This window comes from Coregonus lavaretus (genome assembly GCF_964263955.1).
Source record: "Coregonus lavaretus genome assembly, chromosome: 1".
NCBI lineage: Eukaryota > Metazoa > Chordata > Actinopteri > Salmoniformes > Salmonidae > Coregonus > Coregonus lavaretus.
The window spans coordinates 71,910,369-71,937,833 of NC_139988.1; the positions used below are offsets into that span (position 1 = coordinate 71,910,369).

At 42.7% G+C, this 27,465-nt stretch overlaps 1 protein-coding gene across 2 annotated transcripts in view; it reads right to left on the bottom strand.

Moving 5' to 3' along the window:
• Positions 1 to 27,465, bottom strand: part of LOC311126991 (protein FAM117A-like) — a 46,271-nt gene that overhangs the window by 17,342 nt on the left and 1,464 nt on the right. For both annotated transcript variants that reach the window (XM_084158724.1, XM_084158723.1), the window contains exons 2-5: positions 22,925 to 23,070; positions 19,672 to 19,767; positions 13,678 to 13,797; positions 1,886 to 2,002 (exon numbers count right to left, since the gene is read on the bottom strand). In XM_084158724.1, the coding sequence (XP_084014850.1) occupies positions 1,886 to 2,002; positions 13,678 to 13,797; positions 19,672 to 19,767; positions 22,925 to 23,070 (479 nt within the window). The remainder of the gene's footprint in view (positions 1 to 1,885; positions 2,003 to 13,677; positions 13,798 to 19,671; positions 19,768 to 22,924; positions 23,071 to 27,465) is intronic.

A 27,465-nucleotide genomic window follows, 5' to 3' on the forward strand; every position in this document is an offset into this window, starting at 1 on the left:
ATTACGCTTTTTTGCCGACGTTTCCTGACACTGGCCATATTCAACTGGTGTTGAGCGTTCGTAGATTCATCAGTTATTCTGTGCTCTGGCACACTGACGAGAGTGCTCTGAAAATCGGAGTAGATAGCCAGCGCGAATATACGAACACACCCAAAGTTGAATGATCACATCTTCCTCTCTGACAAGCTGTTTCAACTCGCTATTTGCATTTGAGGTTTGGTCCAACAGAATCGGTCATATGGACACCAAAACACATTGAGACATTAATATATTAGAGGAGAAGTTAACTTTTCTAACAATACCCTTTTTATGTCTCAACTACTCAAATTTCGCACAGAGCAGACACTACTAAAGCGATGAATGGTAGACAGCACCCAAAGGTTTAAGAGTAGTAGCTGCTGTATTCTGATAAATGGTGTCACCATAGTCAAGAACTGGCAGAAAGGTTGACTGTACAATCTCCTTCCTGCTGTTTAGAGAGCAGGAAGGAGATTATATAAAAGAAGCCTACTTTAAAATCTCAGCTTCTTAACTTGCTCATCCGTATGTTTTTTAAAACGTCAATTCCAAAAGCCTAGATATTTATAGGCGGGAACCTGCTCGATGAAAGAACCATCCAATGCATAAATGTGTAAGCCATCTGAAATATTTCTAAGAGAATTAGAAAACGGGATCCGACATCTTGGATTTTTTAATCAAATATTTTAAAAAAATCTCTCATGCACTCCAAACTCAGAATTTATGTTAATCATGTCTGTCTCTAGTACATTTGAGAAAAGCAATACGTCCAAAGATTAGAAAATGGCATCTTTGTAAAAAATTATTTGCACATAGTATTTTTGAATTGTTACATGTACACAAGGGATGTATAATGCTTCCATGCTTCCTCTCAGCCTGCTCATAAGCCACCACCGCTTTTATTGATACTTGCAGCTATATTTACACATTATGTTTAGGATTGAGATATTCTGCAAACCTGCAGAAACAAATCTTAAAGTGACAGATTAGAGTCAGCGGTGCATGAAGTAAACAGCAGTATCGGGACAATTTCCCCAATAACTAAGCGCATTGAAGCACGAGGCTTAAGTTCTCTGCTGTTTTGGTCCCTCAGCGATCACATTGTAGGAGATTGAAGAACACCATGTGCAGACACTATGTGTTACTCTGAGTGCATAATCTTGAATCGTGCTCATGGCAATGCCATATTACTGAGTCTCAGTTTAAATCGGCAAGGCTTGTATAAGCCTGTGTGGACACAAGGCATGGCTACTTCTTTTCAGTTATCAGTCAAAAACCTAGGAACTTGGGGGCCTCCCGATTGGTGCACTACAGGCGCCACTACAGACATGTGTTCGAGCCCAGGCTGTGTCGCAGACGGCAGCGACCGGGAGACCGATGAGGCGGCGCACAATTGGCCCAGCGTCGTCCGGGTTAGGGGAGGGTTTGGCCGGCCGGCCGGGATGTCCTTGTCCCATCGCACTCTTGCGACTCCTTGTGGCGGGCCGGGTGCATGCACGCTGACTCGTGTTGCCAGTTGTACGGCGTTTCCTCCGATACATTGGTGCGGCTGGATTCCAGGTTAAGCGGGCAGGTGTTTAAGGAGCGCGGTTTGGCGGGTCATGTTTTGGAGGACGCATGACTCGACCGTTGCCTCTACCGAGCCGTTTGGGAGTTGCAGCGATGAGACAAGATCGTAATTGGATCGCAATTGGATATCACGAAATTGGGGAGAAAAGGGGGGTAAACAATAACAAAAACATTTTTTGCTAGGAACTAATTCAGGAAACCAGGTAAGGTAACGCGATGGATTATCGTAATATAAATAATCTATTTATATTGTAGGGCTCCACTGGAAATTAGCAAACTAAATATGTCAATGTCTTACCCAGCACTGGTGGTGGGGCGGCTGGCACACAAACATGCCCTCCAGCTCCTGGTTGAGGCCCTCCACGCTGCGGCGCAGACGAGAGGTCAGCTTGTATAGGGGAGTGGGTGGGATGGGCTGAAAGAGAGGGAGAGCGAGAGAGCGAGAGAGCGCGAGAGAGAGCGCGAGAGAGAGAGAGGAGACAGTGGCATCAGCTGATTGAATAAATTGTACACATTCATAATGTATGTGCAATGCATAGGAGTAAACAAAACATGGGCATAGACATACGAGCAAGCGTAGGTAAACAAGCAGGCACGCACACCAAATACACTCGCAACATGCAAGTATAGACACACACAAGCATACAAAACACACACCATGCAAACAGACAAAGCACATAAAAATGACATATCGCTCCCAGTACACATCATGTGTGTGAGTTATCAGATAGTGACTAGACTTCGGAAATCTAAGGAAATTAAGAACCCAGGTTCAAATAAGTCTAGTAGTCAAAATCGTTCAAAGCTTTAGCTGTGCTTGAGTGAGCTTATCTAGAGCAATGGAACCATACCTAAAGTACAAATCCTGCCTATCCGGCACCAGGCAGGCTCAAGCAAATACTCAAAGAATTTGTAAGATAGCAAATTACTATTTGAACCCAGGTTTGGTCTATTTTGCAATGCATAACAACTATCACTGTGCTTACTTCTAGTCTTCATATGTTTTGATGAGAGTAGGCCCATTCATAATTTATTCTCTCCTTGCGCAATGACCGTAATGCAGTGCATATGGGTTGAAGGCCTATAGAAGGGTAATGTTCATTGTAGGAATGTGCATCTTTCCCTTTCAAGACGATTAGATTTGTGTCTAGATACATGTGCTCCAATAAAGGAGATCATTTTTTGTTTAAAACTAGATTAGATGCGGTTTGATTAGAGGAACGAATTGATTCAGTGCATAACATTTGTTGCATAAAGACATTCATTTTCCATTCCAAATTAAAATCTGCTGCTAATGGAGCTGGATCTGTCTGAGCTGACTTCTCACTCTGTGTGTGTGTGTGTGTGTGTGTGTGTGTGTGTAAATTATGTATACAGTTGTGTTCAAAAGTTTTGAGAATGACACAAATACAAATTTTCACAAAGTCTGCTGCCTCAGTTTTGATGATTGCAATTTGCATATACTCCAGAATGTCATGAAGAGTGATCAGATGAATTGCAATTAATTGCAAAGTCCCTCTTTGCCATGAAAATGAACTTAATCCCCAAAAAACATTTCCACTGCATTTCAGCCCTGCCACAAAAGGACCAGCTGCCATCATGTCAGTGATTCTCTTGTTAACACAGGTGAGAGTGTTGATGAGGACAAGGCTGGACATCACTCTGTCATGCTGATTGAGTTAGAATAACAGACTGGAAGCTTTAAAAGGAGGGTGGTGCTTGAAATCATTGTTCTTCCTCTGTTAACCATGGTTACCTGCAAGGAAACACGTGCCATCATCATTGCTTTGCACAAAAGGCCTTCACAGGCAAGGATATTGCTGCTAGTAAGATTGCACCTAAATCAACCATTTATCGGATCATCAAGCACTTCAAGGAGAGAGGTTCAATTGTTGTGAAGAAGGCGTCAGGGCGCCCAAGTAAGTCCAGCAAGCGCCAGGACCTTCTCCTAAAGTTGATTCAGCTGCGGGATCGGGGCACCACCAGTGCAGAGCTTGCTCAGGAATGGCAGCATGCAGGTGTGAGTGCATCTGCACGCACAGTGAGGCGAAGACTTTTGGAGGATAGCCTGGTGTCAAGAAGGGCAGCAAAGAAGCAACTTATCTCCAGGAAAAACATCAGGGACAGACTGATATTCTGCAAAAGGTACAGGGATTGGACTGCTGAGGACTGGGGTAAAGTCGTTTTCTCTGATGAATCCCCTTTCCGATTGTTTGAGGCATCCGGAAAACACCTTGTCCGGAGAAGACAAGGTGAGCGCTACCATCAGTCCTGTGTCATGCCAACAGTAAAGCATCCTGAGAACATTCATGTGTGGGGTTGCTTCTCAGCCAAGGGAGTGGGTTCACTCACAATTTTGCCTAAGAACACAGCCATGAATAAAAAATGGTACCAACAAATGCTCAGAGAGCAACTTCTCCCAACCATCCAAGAATAGTTTGGTGACGACCAATGCCTTTTCCATCATGATTGAGCACCTTGCCATAAGGCAAAAGTGATAACTTAAGTGGCTCGGGGAACAAAACATCGAAACTCCCCAGACCTTAATCCCATTAAGAACTTGTGGTCGATCCTCAAGAAGCGGGTGGACAAACAAAAACCCACAAATTCTGACAAACTCCAAGCATTGATTATGCAAGAATGGGCTGCCATCAGTCAGGATGTGGCCTAGAAGTTAATTGACAGCATGCCACTGCGGATTGCAGAGGTCTTGAAAAAGAAGGGTCAACACTGAAAATATTGACTCTTTGCATAAACTTAATGTAATTGTCAATAAAAGCCTTTGACACTTATGGAAAGCTTGTAATTACAGTGGGGAAAATAATTATTTAGTCAGCCACCAATTGTGCAAGTTCTCCCACTTAAAAAGATGAGAGGCCTGTAATTTTCATCATAGGTACACGTCAACTATGACAGACAAAATGAGAAGAAAAAAAATCCAGAAAATCACATTGTAGGATTTTTAATGAATTTATTTGCAAATTATGGTGGAAAATAAGTATTTGGTCACCTACAAACAAGCAAGATTTCTGGCTCACACAGACCTGTAACTTCTTCTTTAAGAGGCTCCTCTGTCCTCCACTCGTTACCTGTATTAATGGCACCTGTTTGAACTTGTTATCAGTATAAAAGACACCTGTCCACAACCTCAAACAGTCACACTCCAAACTCCACTATGGCCAAGACCAAAGAGCTGTCAAAGGACACCAGAAACACAATTGTAGACCTGCACCAGGCTGGGAAGACTAAAGCTGCAATAGGTAAGCAGCTTGGTTTGAAGAAATCAACTGTGGGAGCAATTATTAGGAAATGGAAGACATACAAGACATACAAGACCACTGATAATCTCCCTCGATCTGGGGCTCCACGTAAGATCTCACCCCGTGGGGTCAAAATGATCACAAGAACGGTGAGCAAAAATCCCAGAACCACACGGGGGGACCTAGTGAATGACCTGCAGAGAGCTGGGACCAAAGTAACAAAGCCTACCATCAGTAACACACTACGCCGCCAGGGACTCAAATCCTGCAGTGCCAGACATGTCCCCCTGCTTAAGCCAGTACATGTCCAGGCCCATCTGAAGTTTGCTAGAGTGCATTTGGATGATCCAGAAGAGGATTGGGAGAATGTCATATGGTCAGATGAAACCAAAATATAACTTTTTGGTAAAAACTCAACTCGTCGTGTTTGGAGGACAAAGAATGCTGAGTTGCATCCAAAGAACACCAAACCTACTGTGAAGCATGGGGGTGGAAACATCATGCTTTGGGGCTGTTTTTCTGCAAAGGGACCAGGACGACTGATCCGTGTAAAGGAAAGAATGAATGGGGCCATGTATCGTGAGATTTTGAGTGAAAACCTCCTTCCATCAGCAAGGGCATTGAAGATGAAACGTGGCTGGGTCTTTCAGCATGACAATGATCCCAAACACACCGCCTAGGCAACGAAGGAGTGGCTTCTTAAGAAGCATTTCAAGGTCCTGGAGTGGCCTAGCCAGTCTCCAGATCTCAACCCCATAGAAAATCTTTGGAGGGAGTTGAAAGTCCGTGTTGCCCAGCGACAGCCCCAAAACATCACTGCTCTAGAGGAGATCTGCATGGAGGAATGGGCCAAAATACCAGCAACAGTGTGTGAAAACCTTGTGAAGACTTACAGAAAACGTTTGACCTGTGTCATTGCCAACAAAGGGCATATAACAAAGTATTGAGAAACTTTTGTTATTGACCAAATACTTATTTTCCACCATAATTTGCAAATAAATTCATTAAAAATCCTACAATGTGATTTTCTGGAATTTTTTTTCTCATTTTGTCTGTCATAGTTGACGTGTACCTATGATGAAAATTACAGGCCTCTCTCATCTTTTTAAGTGGGAGAACTTGCACAATTGGTGGCTGACTAAATAATTTTTTTCCCCACTGTATAAATATCTCATAACACTGAAGCAGCGAACTTTGTGAACACCAATACTTGTGTCATTCTGAAAACGTTTGACCACGACTGTATGTCTATGGTGTATGTAGTGTATAAGCCATAAAGGAGACTAGTGGGCATCTACTACTCCACTATCAGTTTATTTTATTCTAAAATAGATAAAATTGTCCCCCCCAATCTACATACAATACCCCATAATGACAAAGCAAAAACAGGGTTAGACATTCTGAAATATCACATTTACATAAGTATTCAGACCCTATTACTCAGTACCTTGTTGAGGCACCTTTGGCAGTGATTACAGCCTCAAGTCCTCTTGGGTATGACACTAGAATCTTGGCACACCTGTATTTGGGGAGTTTCTCCCATTCTTCTCTGCAGATCCTCTCAAGCTCTGTCAGCTCTCTGGAGAACGTCGATGAACAGCTATTTTCAGGTCTCTCCAGAGATGTTCGATCGGGTTCAAGTCCGGCCTCTGGCTTGGCCACTCAAGGACATTCAGAGACTCGTCCCGAAGCCACTCCTGTGTTGTCTTGGCTGTGTGCTTAGGTAAACTTCGCCCCAGTCTGAGGTCCTGAACGCTCTAGAGCAGGTTTTCATCAAAGATCTCTGTACTTGCTCCATTCATCTTTCCCTCGATCCTGACTAGTCTCCCAGTCCCTGCCACTGAAAGACATCCCCACAGCATGATGCTGACACCACCATGCTTCACCGTAGGGATGGTGCCAGGTTTCCTCCAGACGTTGGCATTCAGGCCAAAGAGTTCAATCTTGGTTTCATCAGACCAGAGAATCATGTTTCTCATGGTCTGAGAGTGCTTTAGGTGCCTTTTGGCAAACTCCAAGCGGGCTGTCATATGCCTTTTACTCAGTGGTGGCTTCCGTCTGGCCACTCTACCATAAAGGCCTGATTGGTAGAGTGGCCAGTTTTCACTTTGTCATTATGGGGTATTATGTGTAGATTTATGAGGATAAAAAATATTTTAATCCATTTTAGAATAAGGCTGTAACGTAACAACATTTGGAAAAAGTGAAGGGGTCAGAAAACTGTCCGAATGCACTGTATATAGCACAATGTTGGATTTCACCCCCAGTCTCAAAATGGAATTGTTTTCTGTTCGGACGTTTTTACAGAGTGAGCTTCACTTCTCCACCCGCGTCGACCGGGCTCACACAAGTGATTGCTGTCCTCGTTATGAAATCATCAACTTTACCCTGTATATCTAAAAAATAACCATATACAGATTTTGTAAAGCAAAACTACTGCTGATGGTGAACCTGAACAATATAAATAAAATCTAATGTAAGCCCCGATCAGCAGGTAGGCTATAGCCAGATGTAAGCTATCAGAGACAACTCTCTTGTATTCAGGTAAAACAACATTTTCAGCGCATTTGATAACTAACCTATCAAATTACATTGGTTGTAACTCAACTAATAAAGCCTAATATTGCTCAAGCCATTTCAATGCTGAACGTGCCGCACGGCAAGCAGCGCAGTTTGACTAGGCTACTGATATTGCCTGGGGTTGTTCGGCATGCAAAATGACCAACGTAGCAACGCGCATGCCCCGCCCACCTGAGGATCTGTCTTCTATAGCCATCCATTTCCTGTGTTTGATGGGTGCAAATTCCACTTGTTACTTAAATCTCGCTGATTGATTGCTTTAAATTTTACTCCTGCGACTCGTTCATACTCTTGCTTGTGCCTGTTGTTTTTCCCCGTTAACATTACAACAGAGGAAATGTTAGTAATGACCTGTTTTAACATTGAGCCCTGTTAAAACACAAATGGGCTCAATGGAATACATTCTCTTTCCGTTGTACCTAAGAAAGGCTAAAGCGTCATCTGGGATTTAACGCACTGTCTCGACCCTTACATCACAAGAAAAATACAACTTTATTTTGATGGGTGTTCATTTTTTGTGCAATTGAAATAAGTAATAATTTAGTACAGTTGAAATGTTTACAAATTAAAAGCGCTGAAATGAAAGACTTCCGAAAATAAAACACTTGGATTAATGATATTAAGTCTGATCTCGCAAACAATGTTAAGTATGTGTAGAGCGTGTAGATTTTTAACCCGAGGGTATCCTGCTATTGACTCATCCGTTTAATTATGAACAAGAATGTGACAACAGTAATTAGAGGCAGTCTAGACAGCACAGGTGAATGCAGGTAGGGTAGACTGAGCAAGTGTTTGCTGGTTCCAGGCCTGTCCTACCCCTTTATATGAATTTATTGATATGCAAATACACCAACATATTTATGCAAATTATGCACATATAAATGGTCTTTATTTTAACATATACAATAAGAAAATGTATATGAATGCATAACAAAAGTTATATATTTTTAAATTCACAAGTTCGATGAATGTTGCTAATCAATGCCTGTCAACACAGTTATATGCATATTTTCAACACTGAAGGAGAGGACGCATCAGTTGTCACAAAATATGAGGTATTTTAAGAAGCTATAAAGAAAGTAATATGAGCAAAACAAATTTGGGAACCGACAATTTGTGTACGTTTTAATCGATTTTCTGACTGATGCATGCTACATTTGGATTGGTTTGGGGTCCCGCGGACTGATGCACTCGTATCTTAAACATTTGAACCGGGGACCGATGCGTATCAGAGAATCTTCAAACTGACGAAAACAAACAGGGCGGGACAAGCTGGGCTTGACCATTAAGAAATGCTCATTATTGTTTATGTTGCAAAACTTCATTTTTTTTGGCTGTGTGCCCTAATGAACACAACCCACTTCTACAGGCTGGCATCGGAAACAGTGTGTTCCACAGCTGGCGCATAAAGCAGAAGCGAGTAGTGATATCGTCACTTTCCGCTTGCTTCACTAGTCGGCTATTTGATTCACTTCCTCTGATATGCTGCTTTGCTTATTGACTGTGTGGTCCACCACTCAGTTCTGTAAAATTGACTGTGGTCCACCGCTCCTGTTTCTGTAAAAAGCTGAGGGATGGGGCTGGAGAAATGTAACCACTATCAAATTCACAGACAGAGCTATGGATGGAAGGACTGACGATCCATGATATCAAAATTATAGTTTCAACCATGTTGAGGCTATACAGTGTTTGTTTAATTTATTTTGTTTACAAACATTGGAGTAAAACAAGCTTCTATTTTGGGTTCTGATGGAGTAAGCTCATGAGTCATTTAGAAGTTATATTCTTCAAGAATCAATGGGTACATAACATTAATTTATAAGTCCAAAAATGGATGTAGCAACTGCAGATTGCCTCTAAGAGAATATGGCTTGAACATTGTTTGCATTGAGTGGCTGGACAAAATGTGCACAGTCTCAGAAGTATCAGAATATGACTTCATAAGTATAGAAAAATAAATTACATTAAAGAAATACACAAGAGTACACCAAACATTAGGAACACTTTCCTAAAATAAGTTGCACCCCCCACTTTTGCCCTCAGAACACCCTCAATTAGTCGGGGCATGGACTCTACAAGGTGTTGAAAGCATTCCACAGGGATGCTGGCCCATGTTGACTCCAATGCTTCCCACAGTTGTGTCAACCCTATTACTCAGTACCTTGTTGAGGCACCTGGTGATTACAGCCTTGAGTCATCTTTGGTATGACACTACAAGCTTGACACACCTGTATTTGGGGAGTTTCTCCCATTCTTCTCAGCAGATCCTCTCAATCTTTGTCAGCTCTCTGGAGAGCGCCGCTGCACAGCTATTTTCAGGTCTCTCCACAGAGGTTCGATCAGGTTCAAGTCCGGGCTCTGGCTTGGCCACTCAAGGACATTCAGAGACTTGTCCCAACCTCCCTGACCAAGGCCCTTCTCCCCCGATTGCTCAGTTTGGCCAGGCGGCTTATGTAAATAAAATACAGTGAGGGAAAAAAGCATTTGATCCCCTGCTGATTTTGTACGTTTGCCCACTGACAAAGAAATTATCAGTCTATAATTTTAATTGTAAGTTTATTTGAACAGTGAGAGACAGAATAACAACAAAAACAATCCAGAAAAACACATGTCAAAAATGTTGCATTTTAATGAGGGAAATAAGTATTTGACCCCCTCTCAATCAGAAAGATTTCTGGCTCCCAGGTGTCTTTTATACAGGTAACGAGCTGAGATTAGAAGCACACTCATAAAGGGAGCGCTCCTAATCTCAGTTTGTTACCTGTATAAAAAGACACCTGTCCACAGAAGCAATCAATCAGATTCCAAAATCTCCACCATGGCCAAGACCAAAGAGCTCTCCAAGGATGTCAGGGACAAGATTGTAGACCTACACAAGGCTGGAATGGGCTACAAGACCATCAACAAGCAGCTTGGTGAGAAGGTGACAACAGTTGGTGCGATTATTCGCAAATGGAAGAAACACAAAATAACTGTCAATCTCCCTCGGCCTGGGGCTCCATGCAAGATCTCACCTCGTGGAGTTGCAATGATCATGAGAACGGTGAGGAATCAGCCCAGAACTACACGGGAGGATCTTGTCAATGATCTCAAGGCAGCTGGGACCATAGTCACCAAGAAAACAATTGGTAACACACTACGCAGTGAAGGACTGCAATCCTGCAGCGCCCGCAAGGTCCCCCTGCTCAAGAAAGCACATATACAGAGCCGTCTGAAGTTTGCCAATAAACATCTGAATGATTCAGAGAAGAACTGGGTGAGAATGTTGTGGTCAGATGAGACCAAAATCGAGCTCTTTGGCATCAACTCAACGTGTTTGGAGGAGGAGGAATGCTGCCTATGACCCCAAGAACACCATTCCCACCGTCAAACATGGAGGTGGAAACATTATGCTTTGGGGGTGTTTTTCTGCTAAGGGGACAGGACAACTTCACCGCATCAAAGGGACGATGGACGGGGCCATGTACCGTCAAATCTTGGGTGAGAACCTCCTTCCCTCAGCCAGGCATTGAAAATGGGTCGTGGATGGGTATTCCAGCATGACAATGACCCAAAACACACGGCCAAGGCAACAAAAGGAGTGGCTCAAGAAGAAGCACATTAAAAGGTCCTGGAGTGGCCTAGCCAGTCTCCAGACCTTAATCCCATAGAAAATCTGTGGCGGGAGCTGAAGGTTCGAGTTGCCAAACGTCAGGCTCGAAACCTTAATGACTTGGAGAAGATCTGCAAAGAGGAGTGGAACAAAATCCCTCCTGAGATGTGTGCAAACCTGGTGGTCAACTACAAGAAACGTCTGACATCTGTGATTGCCAACAAGTGTTTTGTCACCAAGTACTAAGTCATGTTTTGCAGAGGGGTCAAATACTTATTTCCCTCATTAAAATGCAAATCAGTTTATAAAATTTTTGACATGCGTTTTTCTGGATTTTTTTGTTGTTATTCTGTCTCTCACTGTTCAAATAAACCTACCATTAAAATTATCAGTCAGTAGGCAAACGTACAAAATCAGCAGGGGATCAAATACTTTTTTTCCCTCACTGTATATGATTTTTCTATTTAAAACATTTACTAACATTTCAAAAATAAATGACAGTCAAAAAATAAATCATAAGGAATAAGGTTTTGAAGTGTCTGTCCTACATCTGGAAATAGTTGTTTGTTTTACACATTTCTAACCCCATTTTTTTGGGTAGGCACAAAACTACCTCCATACTTCCATTCATTTTTTAAACCGGTACCGGTTACTTTCAGACGAGTCCCGTGACACTTGTGTAGGTTGTAGAGCAAAACTGAGAACACCATAGTTTGTGAGAATCTCCCATTTCCACAGTGTTATCACTTTAGTTGTAGCCCAAACAGTTCGGACACAACAAACAGAAGTTGGCACATCAATGGTACCGACTTCAGACAAGTTTCTTGGGGCTTGTGGGGGTCGTAAAGCAAAACGGAGACCACCATTGTGTTCGTGAGATTCTCATCTTTCCATTAAGGGGTCAACCACTCGGACGCTACAGACGTTTGTGAGAAAAACGATTTTTGTGATCTCTCATGGTCTGACAAACACTGCTGTAGCTCAGCCACCTTCCACTGCACCTTCCAAACCAGATACTGTATCCCCATTTTGAGTTTGATGGGGATATTTGTATTATGTTACTTAGATTGACGCACCGGTGCATCAATCATACCATGGATAATTTACAGTGCATTCGGAAAGTATTCAGATCCCTTCCCTTTTTCCACATTTTGTTACATTACAGCCTTATTCCCCTTCATCTACACTGATTGAAGTGGATTTATATCTAACAATACACCCAAATCAAAAAAGTAAAATAATGAACTAATATATACACTGAACAAAAATATAATGAACATTCTATTGAAATGGTTACTTGCATAGTGGAGACTTTTGTTTACTAACCAGGTTCAATGTCAGCTAGCTAACATTAGGCTATAACTAGCAATGCAAACGGCTCAGATACGAATAATATTACTACACAGATCATACACGTAATGTTAGCTAGCGAGCCAGCTAACAGTACACTTTAACTTGAAATGAAAACGTGTAATATCTGAAAATATAGCTAGCTAGACTATCTTACCCGTATACATGGATGGACGCTTCTCCCTCTCTGTCACAGATGCCATGATTGCCCTTAAATTTGAAGATGTAATCCGGAGGCAGGTGTTCTCTTTTCGAATCAGTCCGCATATTTGCAATCAAATGTAATACTTTTCTCCATAGCTATCATACTCTAATTCCACTGATTTCAAAACTCGGTCCTCCAGAAACTGGAGAACAACACTTATGCAGTTCTACTACATGATTGCTTTCAAAAAAGCTACGTTAGAAATAATTACCTACACATACTGACCAGCTCATGTTATAGACAGAAGCGTGCTACATGGCAGACCAATCTGAACTCATCGCTCGGCATGTCCAGCCCACTCATTATCTCGGCCAATCATGGCTAGTGGGAAGGTTGCTGTCTTTTTCCATGGCTAAACCAACTAGGCTCGTAATTTAACCATTTTATTCGTATTTACAGATGGCGTACAAGTTTGTTTTTAAGCCACATGAAAGTTCACATGTTCCATAAGGCATTTCTGCAATGAAAACGCATTTTGATTTAAAAAAATAAAGTTTAAGTTCAAATGGCTCTCCTGTGAAGTAGTGACGTGCAACATACGCCTAGTTTCCTGAAATGAGTCACATATTAGGACGAGCAATGTCGGAGTCCGGAGAATAAATATATATGTGATGGGATGCATAGACAATATGGACAGCATATGGATAGAATGTAGTATATCTGAAGAATAGTATTTGAACAGCAATAGTTAAATAGGATAGGCCTTGACTAGAACACAGTATATACATATGAAGTGGGTAAAACTATGTACATAGGGGCAGCAGCCTCTAAGGTGCATGGTAGAGTAACCGGGTGGTAGCCGGCTAGTGACAGTGCCTAAAGTTCAGGGCAGGGTACTGGGCGGAAGCCGGCTAGTGGTGACTATTTAACAGTCTGATGCTCTTGAGACAGAAACTGTTTGTCATGGAAAGAGCAGGTGTTCTTAGTGGTTTTGTATACTCGGTGTATGACTCCAATAAGAGGAGTGGCACACTCGTCTAGAATACTTCCGAAATGTCTTCAAGTTCATAATACTCTATAAAATACATACATTTGGACCATATATGAATGAAGTGAGCAGATGCAGAACAAAGACCACCAATGGTGGAGTGTGGGTGTCACACCTGTGTGGTGCCTGGGGAGTAGCTCCCTTGAAGGTAATTGTGGTGGCGGACCTTTTCGTTGCCCCCAGACGCCCCAGGTTTGGGGCAGTGCTGCTGCAGCTGGTGTTTCAGCTTGGCAATCTGTGACGGGCAGAGAGTAGTGTCAGTCAACCTCAAAACACACACACAGTCTCTGTAATCCAGCGGATTCTTTTAGAACGGTTGTCATTCTGTTTTGTATGCGTTATAGTCTTAAAATCCCCTCTCTCGCACTATTCACAAACTCTCATAAGATTATTCTGCTTCAAATTTAGTAGCCTGTCTACCGCTCGTATTGGGTGTGCAAGATCAAATGCACCTAGGCTTGCTCTCAATTAAATTGCCTATAGGCTATATGCATGGGCGGAGAAGCACGCGCAGTTGTCTTTCCATGGAAATTAACTTCTTAAATATTTAGGCTCCGACATTGACTGGAAATAAATATTGATAACACATGAGTCTGCCTGCAAATTGTCCCGCTCCTATCAAAGTTGCGACAGTTATTTTGTTTGTAGGTTATTAGATATCTATTGTATTAAAAGCAACTGTTGCAATATTCACAAACTCAAAGCCTAATTGTTGCGGATTTACATTCAGTAGCCTACCCTTCTCTTTTGTTGGGCGTGCGAGATCAAGTGTGACTATATATGTGTGGTCTCAATTAAATAGCCTGTAGACTATGCTACATGGGCGGAGAAGTCATCTTTAACTTCCTTCATATGATAGGCTATAGTTTAGACTCCAACATGGACTAGAAATAAATGTATTTCCCTCTGCTTGCAAATCGTCACGCTCCTAAAAAGTTATGCAAAATGTAGCTCAAGTCAAGTAAGTGTTCACTCTCCTATATTTCACCCCAACTTTTTCAAATTACACTGAACAAAAAGATCAAATGCAACAATTTCAAAGATTTTTACTGAGTTACAGTTCATATCAGGAAATCAGTAAATTGAAATGAATTCAGTAGGCCCTAATCTATGGATTTCACATGACTGGGTATACAGATAGGCATCTGTTGGTCACAGATAGCTTTTTTTTAAAGGTAGGGGCATGGATCAGAAAACCAGTCAGCATCTGGTGGTCACATCTCCTTCGCATAGAGTGGATCAGGCTGTTGATTGTGGCCTGTGGAATGTTGTCCCACTCCTCTTCAAATGGCTGTGCGAAGTTGCTGGATATTGGTGGAAACTGGAACACGCTGTCGTACACGTCGATCCAGAGCATCCCAAACATGCTCAATGGGTGACATGTCTGGTGAGTATGCAGGCCATGGAAGAACTAGGCCATTTTCAACTTCCAGGAATTGTGTACAGATCCTTGCGAGATGGGGCCGTGTTTTATGCTGAAACATGAGGTGATGGCGGAGGATGAATGGCACGACAATGGGCCTCAGGATCTCGTCACGGTATCTCTGTGCATTCAAATTGCTGTTGATTAAAAAAGCAATTGTGTTCGTTGTCCGTAGCTTATGCCTGCCCATACCATAACCCCAACATGGGGCACTCTGTTCACAAACCGCTTTCCCACACGGCGCCATACACGCTGTCTACAGTTGAAACCGGGATTCATCTGTGAAGAGCACACTTCTCCAGCATGCCAGTGGCCAACGAAGGTGAGCATTTGCCCACTTAAGTCGGTTAAGACGTCGAACTGCAGTCAGGTCAAGACCCTGGTGAGGACGACGAGCACGCAGATGAGCTTCACGAGACTGTTTCTGACAGTTTGTGCAGAAATCCTTCGGTTGTGCAAACCCACAGTTTCATCAGCTGTCCGGGTGGCTCGTCTCAGACCATCCCGCAGGTGAAGAAGCTGGATATGGAGGGCTGGCGTGGTTACACGTGGTCTGCGGATGTGAGGCCGGTTGGACATACTGCCAAATTCTCTAAAATGACGTTGGAGGCGTCTTATGGTAGAGAAATCAACATTCAATTCTCTGGCAACAGCTCTGGTGGACATTCCTGCAGTAAGCATGCCAATTGCACACTCCCTCAAAACTAGACATCTGTGGCATTGTGTTGCGTGACAAAACTGCACATTTGTTAGTAGCCTTTTACCTCCCTTTCTATCCATCCATCCGTCTTGACTTGAGCTATCGCTAGTGAAGTGCAACATTGTATCAAACCAACAAATAAAAATTACATGAGCATGGCCTTATTTCTATTACAGCATAGAAGATGACTGTCATTCATATTCCATTCAACCAGTTCAATGTAACAGCGATAGGTTTAGGCTGCTATGTGATACTCTAATTTTCCCTATACCCATCATGAGGTTGCTACAACCTAGCCTATGAAAGAAAGTGTACAACGTAGGTGCCCACGTCCAGAGAAAAATTTGAGTTGACAGACAGTGACACATTCAATACCGCCTTGCACTCTTGCCTGGACCTAGCTGATCTAGGTTGTAAATATTAGTCCAACAGTTGCAAACGACAGTTTCTATTGGACAAATTCAGGTATGTTTATTCCCGTTTCGGTTGCTTCCGTGTAAGAAACGTTTTTCAACAGAATCAGCGGAATGAATACACCCCTGATCACGCGTAAACAGGTTGTAAGCAAACAGGTTGTAAGCAGATTAGCACTTACACTGGCGGGCCCCGGTGGCAATAAATGAGTACAACAAAAAGCTTACCTTGACTTGGAAGAGTTCCAGAGTTGTGTTGGATAGTCATAGCCAGCTGGCTAACATAGCATCCCTCTGTTTGAGCAGGGTGTTTGAGTAGGCTAAACTAGCTAGCTGCATTTGCTAGCTAAGTAAGTGAAACAAAAAAAAGTGACGAACTCTCTCGCTCTCTTGCTTCTTCATTTTGTAAGAAATAAATGTGTTAAAAACGGTTAAACTATTGTCTCTCTTTGAGTCAAATACTCACCACATTTTATGCACTACAGTGCTAGCTAGCTGTAGTTTACGCTTTCAGTACTAGATTAATTCTCTGATCCTTTGATTGGGTGGACAACATGTCAGTTCATGCTGCAGGAGCGCTGATAACTTCCGGAGGATGTCCTCCAAACTGTCATAATTACTGTGTAAGTCTATGGAAGGGGTGAGAACCAAGAGCCTCCTAGGTTTTTATTGAAGACAATGTACCAAGAGGAGGACGGAAGCTAGCTGTCCTCCAGCTACACCATGGTGCTACCCTACAGAGTGCTGTTGAGGCTACTGTAGACCTTCATTGCAAAACAGTGTGTTTTAATCAATTATTTAGTGACAAGCAAATATATTTAGTATAGTTTTATCTAAAAAAGGATAACTTTATTTAGTTTTTAAAATATGAAATTCACTGAGGAAGGTCCTCCCCTTCCTCCTGAGGAGCCTTTACTGACGTTTATGTAGAGTGCGTGTTCGCTAGCGTGTCTGTGCGTATGCGTGTGCCTCTTCACAGTCTGCGTTGTTGCACAAGGTGTAGTTTTATCAGTTTTTTAAAATCTGATTTTACTGCTTGCACGAGTAACTTGATGTGGAATAGAGTTCTATGTAGTTTCCCGGAGTCTGTTCGGGACTTGGGGAAGTATGTTTTTTGCCCCCCTCCCCCCCACACTTTGTTTCTAAAATCACCATCAAACACTAATTAACTTATCCTTTTTGCAGATTAAATGTTTGAGATAGAGGATTTTGTAAACAATACTATGACATACAGTTTATTCAGAAATGATTCAAACCTCGACTTTTTCCATATTTTGTTGCCTTATTCTAAAATGGATTAAATCGTTTTTTCCCCCTCAATCTACAAACAATACCCCACAACGACAAAGCAAAAACAGATTTAGACATTTTTGCAAATGTATAAAAAAATACAAAAAATGAAATATCACATTTACGTAAGTATTCAGACCCTTTACTCAGTACCTTGTTGAAGCACCTTTGGCAGCGATTACAGCCTCGAGTCTTCTTGGGTATGACGCTACAAGCTTGGCACACCTGTATTTGGGAAGTTTCTCCCATTCTTCTCTGCAGATCCTCTCAAGCTCTGTCAGGTTGGATCGGGAGCGTCGCTGCACAGCTATTTTCAGGTCTCTCCAGAGATGTTCGATCGGGTTCAAGTCCGGGCTTTGGCTGGACCACTCAAGGACATTCAGAGACTTGTCCCGAAGCCACTTCTGAATTGTCTTGTCTGTGTGTCCAGGGTCGTTGTCCTGTTGGAAGGTGAACCTTCGCCTCAGTCTGAGGTCCTGAGCGCTCTGGAGCAGGTTTTCATCAAGGATCTATCTGTACTTCGCTCCGTTCATCTTTCCCTCAATCCTGACTAGTCTCCCAGTCCCTGCCGCTAAAAACATCCCCACAGTATGATGCTGCCACCACCATGCTTCACCGTAGGGATGGTGCCAGGTTTCCTCCAGATGTGACGCTTGGCATTGAGGCCAAAGAGTTCAATCTTGGTTTCATAAGACCAGAGAACGTTATATTCGACGCATGTGACAAATAACATTTTATCTTGTTTCTCATGGTCTGAGTCCTTTAGGTGCCTTTTGGCAAACTCCAAGCAGGTTGTCATGTGCCTTTTACTGAGGAGCGGCTTCCGTCTGGCCACTACCATAAAGGCCTGATTGGTGGAGTGCTGCAGAGATGGTTGTCCTTCTGGAAGGTTCTCCCATCTCCACAGAGGAACTCTGGAGCTCTGTCAGAGTGACCATCGGGTTCTTGGTCACCTCCCTGACCAAGGCCCTCCTCCCCCGATTGCTCAGTTTGGCCGGGCGGCCAGCTCTAGGAAGAGTATTGGTGGTTCCAAACTTCGTCCATTTAAGAATGATGGAGGCCACTGTGTTCTTGGGGACCTTCAATGCTGCAGAAATGTTTTGGTACCCTTCCCCAGATCTGTTCCTCGACACAATCCTGTCACGGAGCTCTACGGACAATTCCTTTGACCTCATGGCTTGGTTTATGCTCTGATATGTACTGTGGGACCTTATATAGACAGGTGCGTGCCTTTCCAAATCATGTCCAATCAATTGAATTTACCACAGGTGGACTCCAATGAAGTTGTAGAAACATCTCAAGGATGATGACTGGAAACAGGATGCACCTGAGCTCAATTTCGAGTCTCATAGTAAAGGTTCTGAATACTTATGTAAATAAGGTATCTGTTTTTTGTTTTTTACAAATTAGCAAACATTTCTAAAACCAGTGTTTGCTTTGTCATTGTGTGTAGATTGATGAGGAAAACATGTAATTTAATCAATTTTAGAATAAGGCTGTAACGTAACAAAATGTGGAAAAAGGGAAGGGGTCTGAATACTTTCCGAATGCACTCTAGGCAATGAATATATAGCACAACTATTGTAAGTCCCGTTAAGCAGGTATAGCCAGATGAGTTGTCTCTCCGGTAGCTACTTTAATAATGGTAAAACACAATTTTCAACAGTGCATAGATAACAATAACCTAGCAAATTAGATAGGTTGTCACAACTAATAAAGCCTAATATCACGTTAGCCATATTATCATTTATTGCCTGGGGTTGTTCGGCAAGCAAAATGACTTGTAGATCAATGACTGTCAACACAGTTACATGCAGTTTGACAGTGAAGGAAAGGACACATCAGTTGTCACAAAATATTAGGTATTTTCAGAAGGTAGAAAGAATGTAATATGAGCCAAAGAAAAATGTGAACCGGCGATTCATAACGTTTGAATCCATTTTCTGACCGATGCATGTACATTTGGAACGGTTTGGGGTCCGCAGACCCATGCACTTGTATCTTAAACATTTAAAATTGGGGACCGATGCGTATCGGTCAATCGTTACATCCCTAATGATTTATTTTTATTTTTATTATTATTCAAGTATAAATTACCAAAGTTTCCATAGATTTCCTTAATTACCTGTTAATTACCAAAATGTCCAAACAATATGGTAACTTTGGAAATTTACTGGGAGTTTTGCAACCCTACATCTGGCTTCTTGAGACCCAAAAGCTTTCAATTCCCATTCTCACACACAAACACTTGTGGTTTCATGCGATGTGAGTGGGTGTACATGCCTCCTGTAGGTGCTCAGCGTTGACCCACGATGCAGAGCGTTTGTGCCCTTCGCTGCCTTTCCTGTTTGGAGCCTCGTCTGACCATGAGACAGGCGTCTGGAGGAGGAAGAGCACAGTGTCATCATCATTATCATCTTCCTAAGTCACACGTCATGAGGGGTTCAGCATATGGAATCAAAAACATTTTATCCATGCCTATTGCAAGTTAAAAACGCACAGTGGTGTAAAGTACTTAAGTAAAAATACTTTCAAGTACTACTTAAGTTGTTTTTTGGGGTATCTGTACTTCACCAGTTATATTTGACAACTTTTACTTTACTACATACCTAAAGAAAATATTGCACTTTTTACTCCATACATTTTCCCTGACAACCCAAAGTATTCCTTACATTTTGAATGCTTAGCAGAACAGGAAAATTATGAAATTCACGCACTTATCAAGAGAACACGTGGTCATCCCTACTGCCCATGTTCTGGCGGACTCAATAAACACAAATGCATATTTTGTAAATGATATCTGAGTGTTAGTGTGCGCCTGGCTATCCGTACATTTAAAAAACAAGAACATGGTGCTGTCCACTTTGCTTAATTTAAGGAATTTGAAATGATTTATACTTTTACTTTTGATACTTAAGTATATTTTAGCAATTCAATTTACTTTTGATACTTAAGTATATTTAAAACCAAATACTTTTACTCAAGTAGTATTTTACTGGGTGACTCACTTTTACTTGAGTAACTTTCTATTAAAGGTATCTCTACTTTTACTCAAGTATGACAATTGGGTACTTTTCCACCACTGAAAACGCATAACTGCATTGGTGTCTTCAATTGTGTTTCTTTTTAAAAAAATCATTTAGGGCATTGAATAATGTCTAATAATGCGCAACATTGACCTTTTGACTAGGACAAAGGAGGGGACATGTAAGACACAGTGTCATGTCCACTGTCTATTACCAGATGTGCTCTATGCTCAAGTGATGTTACATCATGTCTACTTTGTTGAACACACACATTTTTGCACAGAGCAGAGCATAAGGGCTTGAGGTAAGAGACTCACACTGTACCCCTACACACATCTACAGTCTGCTTGCTGCCTCTCAAGCCTCAGAGAGATGGAGAAAGAGGGAGAGGATGTGGGCTAGTGGCGAGTCCCTGCAGAGAGCAAGCACACAGATAGGATGGGTGCAGCCTGCTGCGTAACAGAAAAAGGCCCTGTCAGCTGACTCCAGGCATGTTCACATGACTGTGGTTCTCACTCCTTCAGAGAGCAGAACAACCACCTAACACTCCTTTTTCTGTCTCTCTCACCACTTGCCTTTTCGCTCGCTCTCAATCCTCTGCTACAAGCCCACCCCCCCACCCCTAAATGCAACCTCAACAAAGCCTAGACACAAATACACTGCTCAAAAAAATAAAGGGAACACTTAAACACAATGTAACTCCAAGTCAATCACACTTCTGTGAAATCAAACTGTCCACTTAGGAAGCAACACTGATTGACAATAAATTTCACATGCTGTTGTGCAAATGGAATAGACAACAGGTGGAAATTATAGGCAATTAGCAAGACACCCCCAATAAAGGACTGGTTTTGCAGGTGGTGACCACAGACCACTTCTCAGTTCCTATGCTTCCTGGCTGATGTTTTGGTCACTTTTGAATGCTGGCGGTGCTTTCACTCTAGTGGTAGCATGAGACGGAGTCTACAACCCACACAAGTGGCTCAGGTAGTGCAGCTCATCCAGGATGGCACATCAATGCGAGCTGTGGCAAGAAGGTTTGCTGTGTCTGTCAGCGTAGTGTCCAGAGCATGGAGGCGCTACCAGGAGACAGGCCAGTACATCAGGAGACGTGGAGGAGGCCGTAGGACGGCAACAACCCAGCAGCAGGACTGCTACCTCCGCCTTTGTGCAAGGAGGAGCAGGAGGAGCACTGCCAGAGCCCTGCAAAATGACCTCCAGCAGGCCACAAATGTGCATGTGTCTGCTCAAACGGTCAGAAACAGACTCCATGAGGGTGGTATGAGGGCCCGACGTCCACAGGTGGGGGTTGTGCTTACAGCCCAACACCGTGCAGGACGTTTGGCATTTGCCAGAGAACACCAAGATTGGCAAATTCGCCACTGGCGCCCTGTGCTCTTCACAGATGAAAGCAGGTTCACACTGAGCACATGTGACAGACGTGACAGAGTCTGGAGACACTGTGGAGAACGTTCTGCTGCCTGCAACATCCTCCAGCATGACCGGTTTGGCGGTGGGTCAGTCATGGTGTGGGGTGGCATTTCTTTGGGGGGCCGCACAGCCCTCCATGTGCTCGCCAGAGGTAGCCTGACTGCCATTAGGTACCGAGATGAGATCCTCAGACCCCTTGTGAGACCATATGCTGGTGCGGTTGGCACTGGGTTCCTCCTAATGCAAGACAATGCTAGACCTCATGTGGCTGGAGTGTGTCAGCAGTTCCTGCAAGAGGAAGGCATTGATGCTATGGACCGCCCGTTCCCCAGACCTGAATCCAATTGAGCACATCTGGGACATCATGTCTCGCTCCATCCACCAACGCCACGTTGCACCACAGACTGTCCAGGAGTTGGCGGATGCTTTAGTCCAGGTCTGGGAGGAGATCCCTCAGGAGACCATCCGCCACCTCATCAGGAGCATGCCCAGGCGTTGTAGGGAGGTCATACAGGCACGTGGAGGCCACACACACTACTGAGCCTCATTTTGACTTGTTTTAAGGACATTACATCAAAGTTGGATCAGCCTGTAGTGTGGTTTTCCACTTTAATTTTGAGGGTGACTCCAAATCCAGACCTCCATGGGTTGATAAATTTGATTTCCATTGATCATTTTTGTGTGATTTTGTTGTCAGCACATTCAACTATGTAAAGAAAAAAGTATTTAATAAGATTATTTCATTCATTCAGATCTAGGATGTGTTATTTTAGTGTTCCCTTAATTTTTTTGAGCAGTGTACTTTTACAGGTAATTTACGGTCACTTATGCTGGCTATTATTAACCTCAAAACATGAGTCGAATGATGTAGGCATTGCCTATTCTGGTACATTTTGTTTGTTATTATTCTACATACATATAACTTAATGTTCCTAACAAAGCCAAACTAGCAGAAAATCTATAATTACCTTTCCTGGTCTTACATCAAAAACATTCTGTGACTTTCCCCATTCAGATACATAAACTAGAGGAAATATAACAAACTGATATTGTCAGAGGATTCAATGGGAGGTAGTCACCTGGGTTGATTGGTCCTTCCTGCAGAGGCTTGCCTGGCCCTCGGGCTCTTTGGGCCAGTGGCCCTGCAGGTAGGGGCCCACAATGGCGTCCAGAGAGTGTGTCCGCCGCATCCCAGGGGTCACCTGTCGCGCTTCGGTCTTCTTCTCTGATAACAATGAAAGGAGGGGAATTTTAACATGCATCGTTAGGAAAACGTGTATAATGTCAAGTCTATAGCAATCATGTCTTTCATTTTGCACCTGCTGAAATAAGATTTTACCTAGGATAATACTGTAACATTACAGTAACTGCCCAGTGTGTCCAGATTTCTATGATATACGACCTATAATTATACTGAACAAAAATATAAAAACGCAACAATTTCAAAGATTTTCCTGAGTTACAGCTCATATGGAAATCAGTCAATTTAAATAAATTGGGCCCAAATCCATGAATTTCACGACTAGGCAGGGGTGCAGCCATTGGTGCGCCTTGGAGGGCATAGGCCCACCCACTGGGGAGCCAGGCCCAGCCAATCAGAATGAGTTTTTCCTCACAAAAGGGATTTATTACAGACGATCCCGCAGGTGAAGAAGCTGAATGTGGAGGTTCTGGGTTTTGGACGTACTACCAAATTCTCTAAAACGACGTTGGAGGCAGCTTATGGTAGAGAAATTAACATTCAATTCTCTGGCATTCCTGCAGTCATAATGCTAATTGCACGCTCCCTCAAAACTTGAGACACCTGTGGCATTGTGACAGAACTGCACATATTAAAAGTGGCCTTTTATTGTCCCCAGCACAAGGTGCACCTGTGTAATGATCATGCTGTTTAATCACCTTCTTGATATGCCATACCTGTCAGGTGAATGGATTATCTTGGAAAATTAGAAATTCTCACTAACAGTGATGTCAACAAATTCGTGCACATTTCAGAGAAATACGCTTTTTGTGCACATGGAACATTTCTGGGATTTTATTTTTTTCCCAGCTCATTAAACATGGGACCAACAATTTACATGTTACATTTATAGTTTTGTTCAGTGTACTTACAGTAAATATACACAAAAGTATGTGGACACCCCTTCAAATGAGTGGATTTGGCTATTTCAGCAATACCCGTTGCTGACAGGTGTATAAAATTGAGCACACAGCCATGCAATCTCCATAGACAAACATTGGCAATAGAATGGCCTTACTGAAGAGCTCAGTGACTTTCAACGTGGCACCGGCATAGGATGCCACCTTTCCAACAAGTCAGTTCGTCAAATTTCTGCCCTGCTAGAGCTGCCCCGGTCAACTATAAGTGCTGTTATTGTGAAGTCTAGGAGCAACAACGACTCAGCTGCGAAGTGGTAGGTCACACAAGCGCACAGAACGGGACTCCTGAGTGCTGAAGCGAGTAAAAATTGTCTGTCCTCGGTTGCAACACTCACTACCGAGTTCCAAACTGCCTCTGGAACCAACGTCAGCACAAGAACTGTTCGGCGGGAGCTTCATGAAATGGGTTTCCATGGCCGAGCAGCCTAGATCACCATGCGCAATGCCAAACGTCAGCTAGAGTGGTGTAAAGCTCGCCGCCATTGAACTCTGGAGCAGTGGAAAAGCGTTCACTGGAGTGATAAATCACACTTCACCATCTGGCAATCTGGGTTTGGCGGATGCCAGGAGAACGCTACCTGCCCGAATGCATAGTGCCAACTGTAAAGTTTGGTGGAGGAGGAATAATGGTCTGGGGCTGTTTTCATTGTTCGGGCTAGGCCCCTTAGTTCCAGTGAAGGGAAATCTTAACACTACAGCATACAATGACATTCTAGACGATTCTGTGGCAACAGTTTGGCGAAGGCCATTTCCTGTTTCAGCATGACAATGCCCCCTTGCACAAAGCGAGGTCCATAAAGAAATGGTTTGTCGAGATCGGTGCGGAAGAACTTGACTGGCCTGCACAGAGCCCTGACCTCAACCCCATCAAACACCTTTGGGATGAATTGGAAGCCGACTGTGAGCCAGGCCTAATCACCCAAAATCAGTGCCCGACCTCACTAATGCTCGTGGCTGAATGGAAGCAAGTCCCCGCAGCAATGTTCCAACTTCTAGAAAGCCTTTCCAGAAGAGTGGAGGCTGTTATTGCAGCAAAGGGGGGACCAATTCCATATTAATGCCCATGATTTTGGATTAAGATGTTCGACGAGCAGGTGTCTACATATTTTTGGTCACGTAGTGTGAATGAAACAGTTTTCCTTCCAAAAAATTGTCATTAAGTATGTCAAAAATCTGCTTTTCTGTGTTGGAATGGTATGTGGGTACCACAACAACATAATGATGTGGGCGTATACTGGTCATTTAAAATATTAGGATGCAAGTTGACCGCTGATTGGCCAGCTCATCCTCCTCAGGGAGATGGCATCATGTTCTATGAGGAAATAGCAAGCAATTTTGAAACGGTCTCTATGAGATATGACTTTAAAAGGTGGGTTTTTTGTTGTTGAATTTTTACCCTAATTTATCCGTTGGTCAACAAATACGATTATAGGACGAGTCAAAAACATTATTTGGATACGAGTTAACAGAATATGAACTTTTAAAAAGTGAGATTTTCACTGGGCAGTTACTTCAATATAATTTAGGTGGGTTCAGGGACTTAGATGAGACCTGTATTTGTGTATATTTTGGCATTTTAACAAGTTACCCATCTAGCAGAGGACAGCTGAAGTTACACAGGGTTCGATACTGCGGCCAAAACAGTCGCATTTGCCACCGTTTTACTTGGCAGTGCGACACAAATGTTTAATTACTTACAAGGGGGCCAGCAATTTCTTTTTTAACCTGGTCACATTAGTTTTACGTTCACAAGAAAAATGATTTATTCAAACAGTAATGTGCAATTAACCAAAAATAAACCAACTTTCTGAAGAGGTAACAAAGGCACGGGAATGCCCTGGTCTGTGTGTGTCAAGGCTCAACATACAGGGGAGGTTTTGGAAACCCTCCAGGCCACTTGATCATCCCCGTCAGTGGCCTGCTTGGGCCAGTGATATTAAAAATAGCATTATGATTTTTTTTTTTCTTGGCCCCTCATACTCAACTCTGAACCTCAAAGCCAGTTCCACTGCGTTTTCCCCCCCATTGTTGCTCTCTAATCAGGGACTGATTTAGACCTGGAACACCAGGTGTGTGCAATTGATGATCAGGTAGAACTGAAAACCAGCAGGCTCCGAACCTCGTAGGGTAAGAGTTGAGTACCCCTTATCTAAGCTATATAATTGATACAAAAACTGATGGATTCATGAAGCGGTTCATTCTTCATGTCGATTATTTATCACATGCGCAGCACACAGCCTATAGATAATCTGCCAGGCAGAGAGAGCGCGCAGCTCTCAAACAGCTCGTTGTTGCGTGGAGCAGCTTACTGAAGACCAACAGCGGTAAGGGTAGGAAAGATGTTATGATATCTACCAGTAAATGCTAAGGCAAGAATGGGTATGCAAACCAGCTATTTAAAAAGTATTGGTTGAATATTTGTGATATGCAATTCAGTCATCATGGAATAGCCTACCTTGAGGAAATTTCAGATTTTCTAGGCTATTTGGTCCTTGAAAAGTCATTGAAGTTATGGTAGCCGATTTAGAAGTTCTACTGCTCCAAAATAATTATTCTGTGATTTCATTTAGTTTGTTTCTCGCCGTTTCAATAGAAGGGTGTTGCGCTAGTCTGTTGTGCTTGTTGTGGTAAAAACATGAGGTTATTATGAGCAAGAAAACATTGAAATGTTGGCTTAAACTTGGTTTTCCATACAAACCAGTTCCATTACAACGGCAACCCTGTTTTTGGTGGCTTTCTCATTTTAAAACATGATACAATAACCCATCAATAACTCTTCAACATCTCAAATGGCGAGACTGACTAGCTACCACATGGACAGACTTCATTAGTGCGTTTGTTTCGGGAGTATGCTGTCTATTTAGTCAGGCAATGCCCACATTATTCTGACATTTTAGAATGTACAAATAAATGTGAATGTCAATGCATAATGCCATTGGCTAGGCCTATAAAATATATATATATATATTCTTAAAGTGGTAATGCATACTATTTGGCATACATTGAGGGGAGTTTTTTTCCCTGTAGGCTAAAAACAATTAAATATGAAATGTACAATTAAAATTACAATTAAGTGCTTGAAAAAGTATTTGGAAGTCCTTGAATTTGATTTGTCAATGTTTATGAACCCTGTATAGGCTCCTTGCTCAAACGCAAAAAAATGAAAGATAAAAAAAAAATCACCTGCTATTTAAATTATGCACGCATCATTCATTTTCCTGTCAGATCTTGACCCGGGCCAGTAATGTAATTTTTTTGGGGCCAGTATCTTTTAGTTGCATGTGCGGTGCGCATTGGACCTATATGTCTACCACTTTGTGTAGCCGTTAACAATGCTTATGATAGCCTATCCGTTTTCGGGTAGATGGAAAGGCAATTAAAAAGGTAACTACAAAGTGTGCTACAGAAACATTGCTAGCCAAACAACTGTCTGGCTGGTGTGCGCACACAAGGAAAAAAA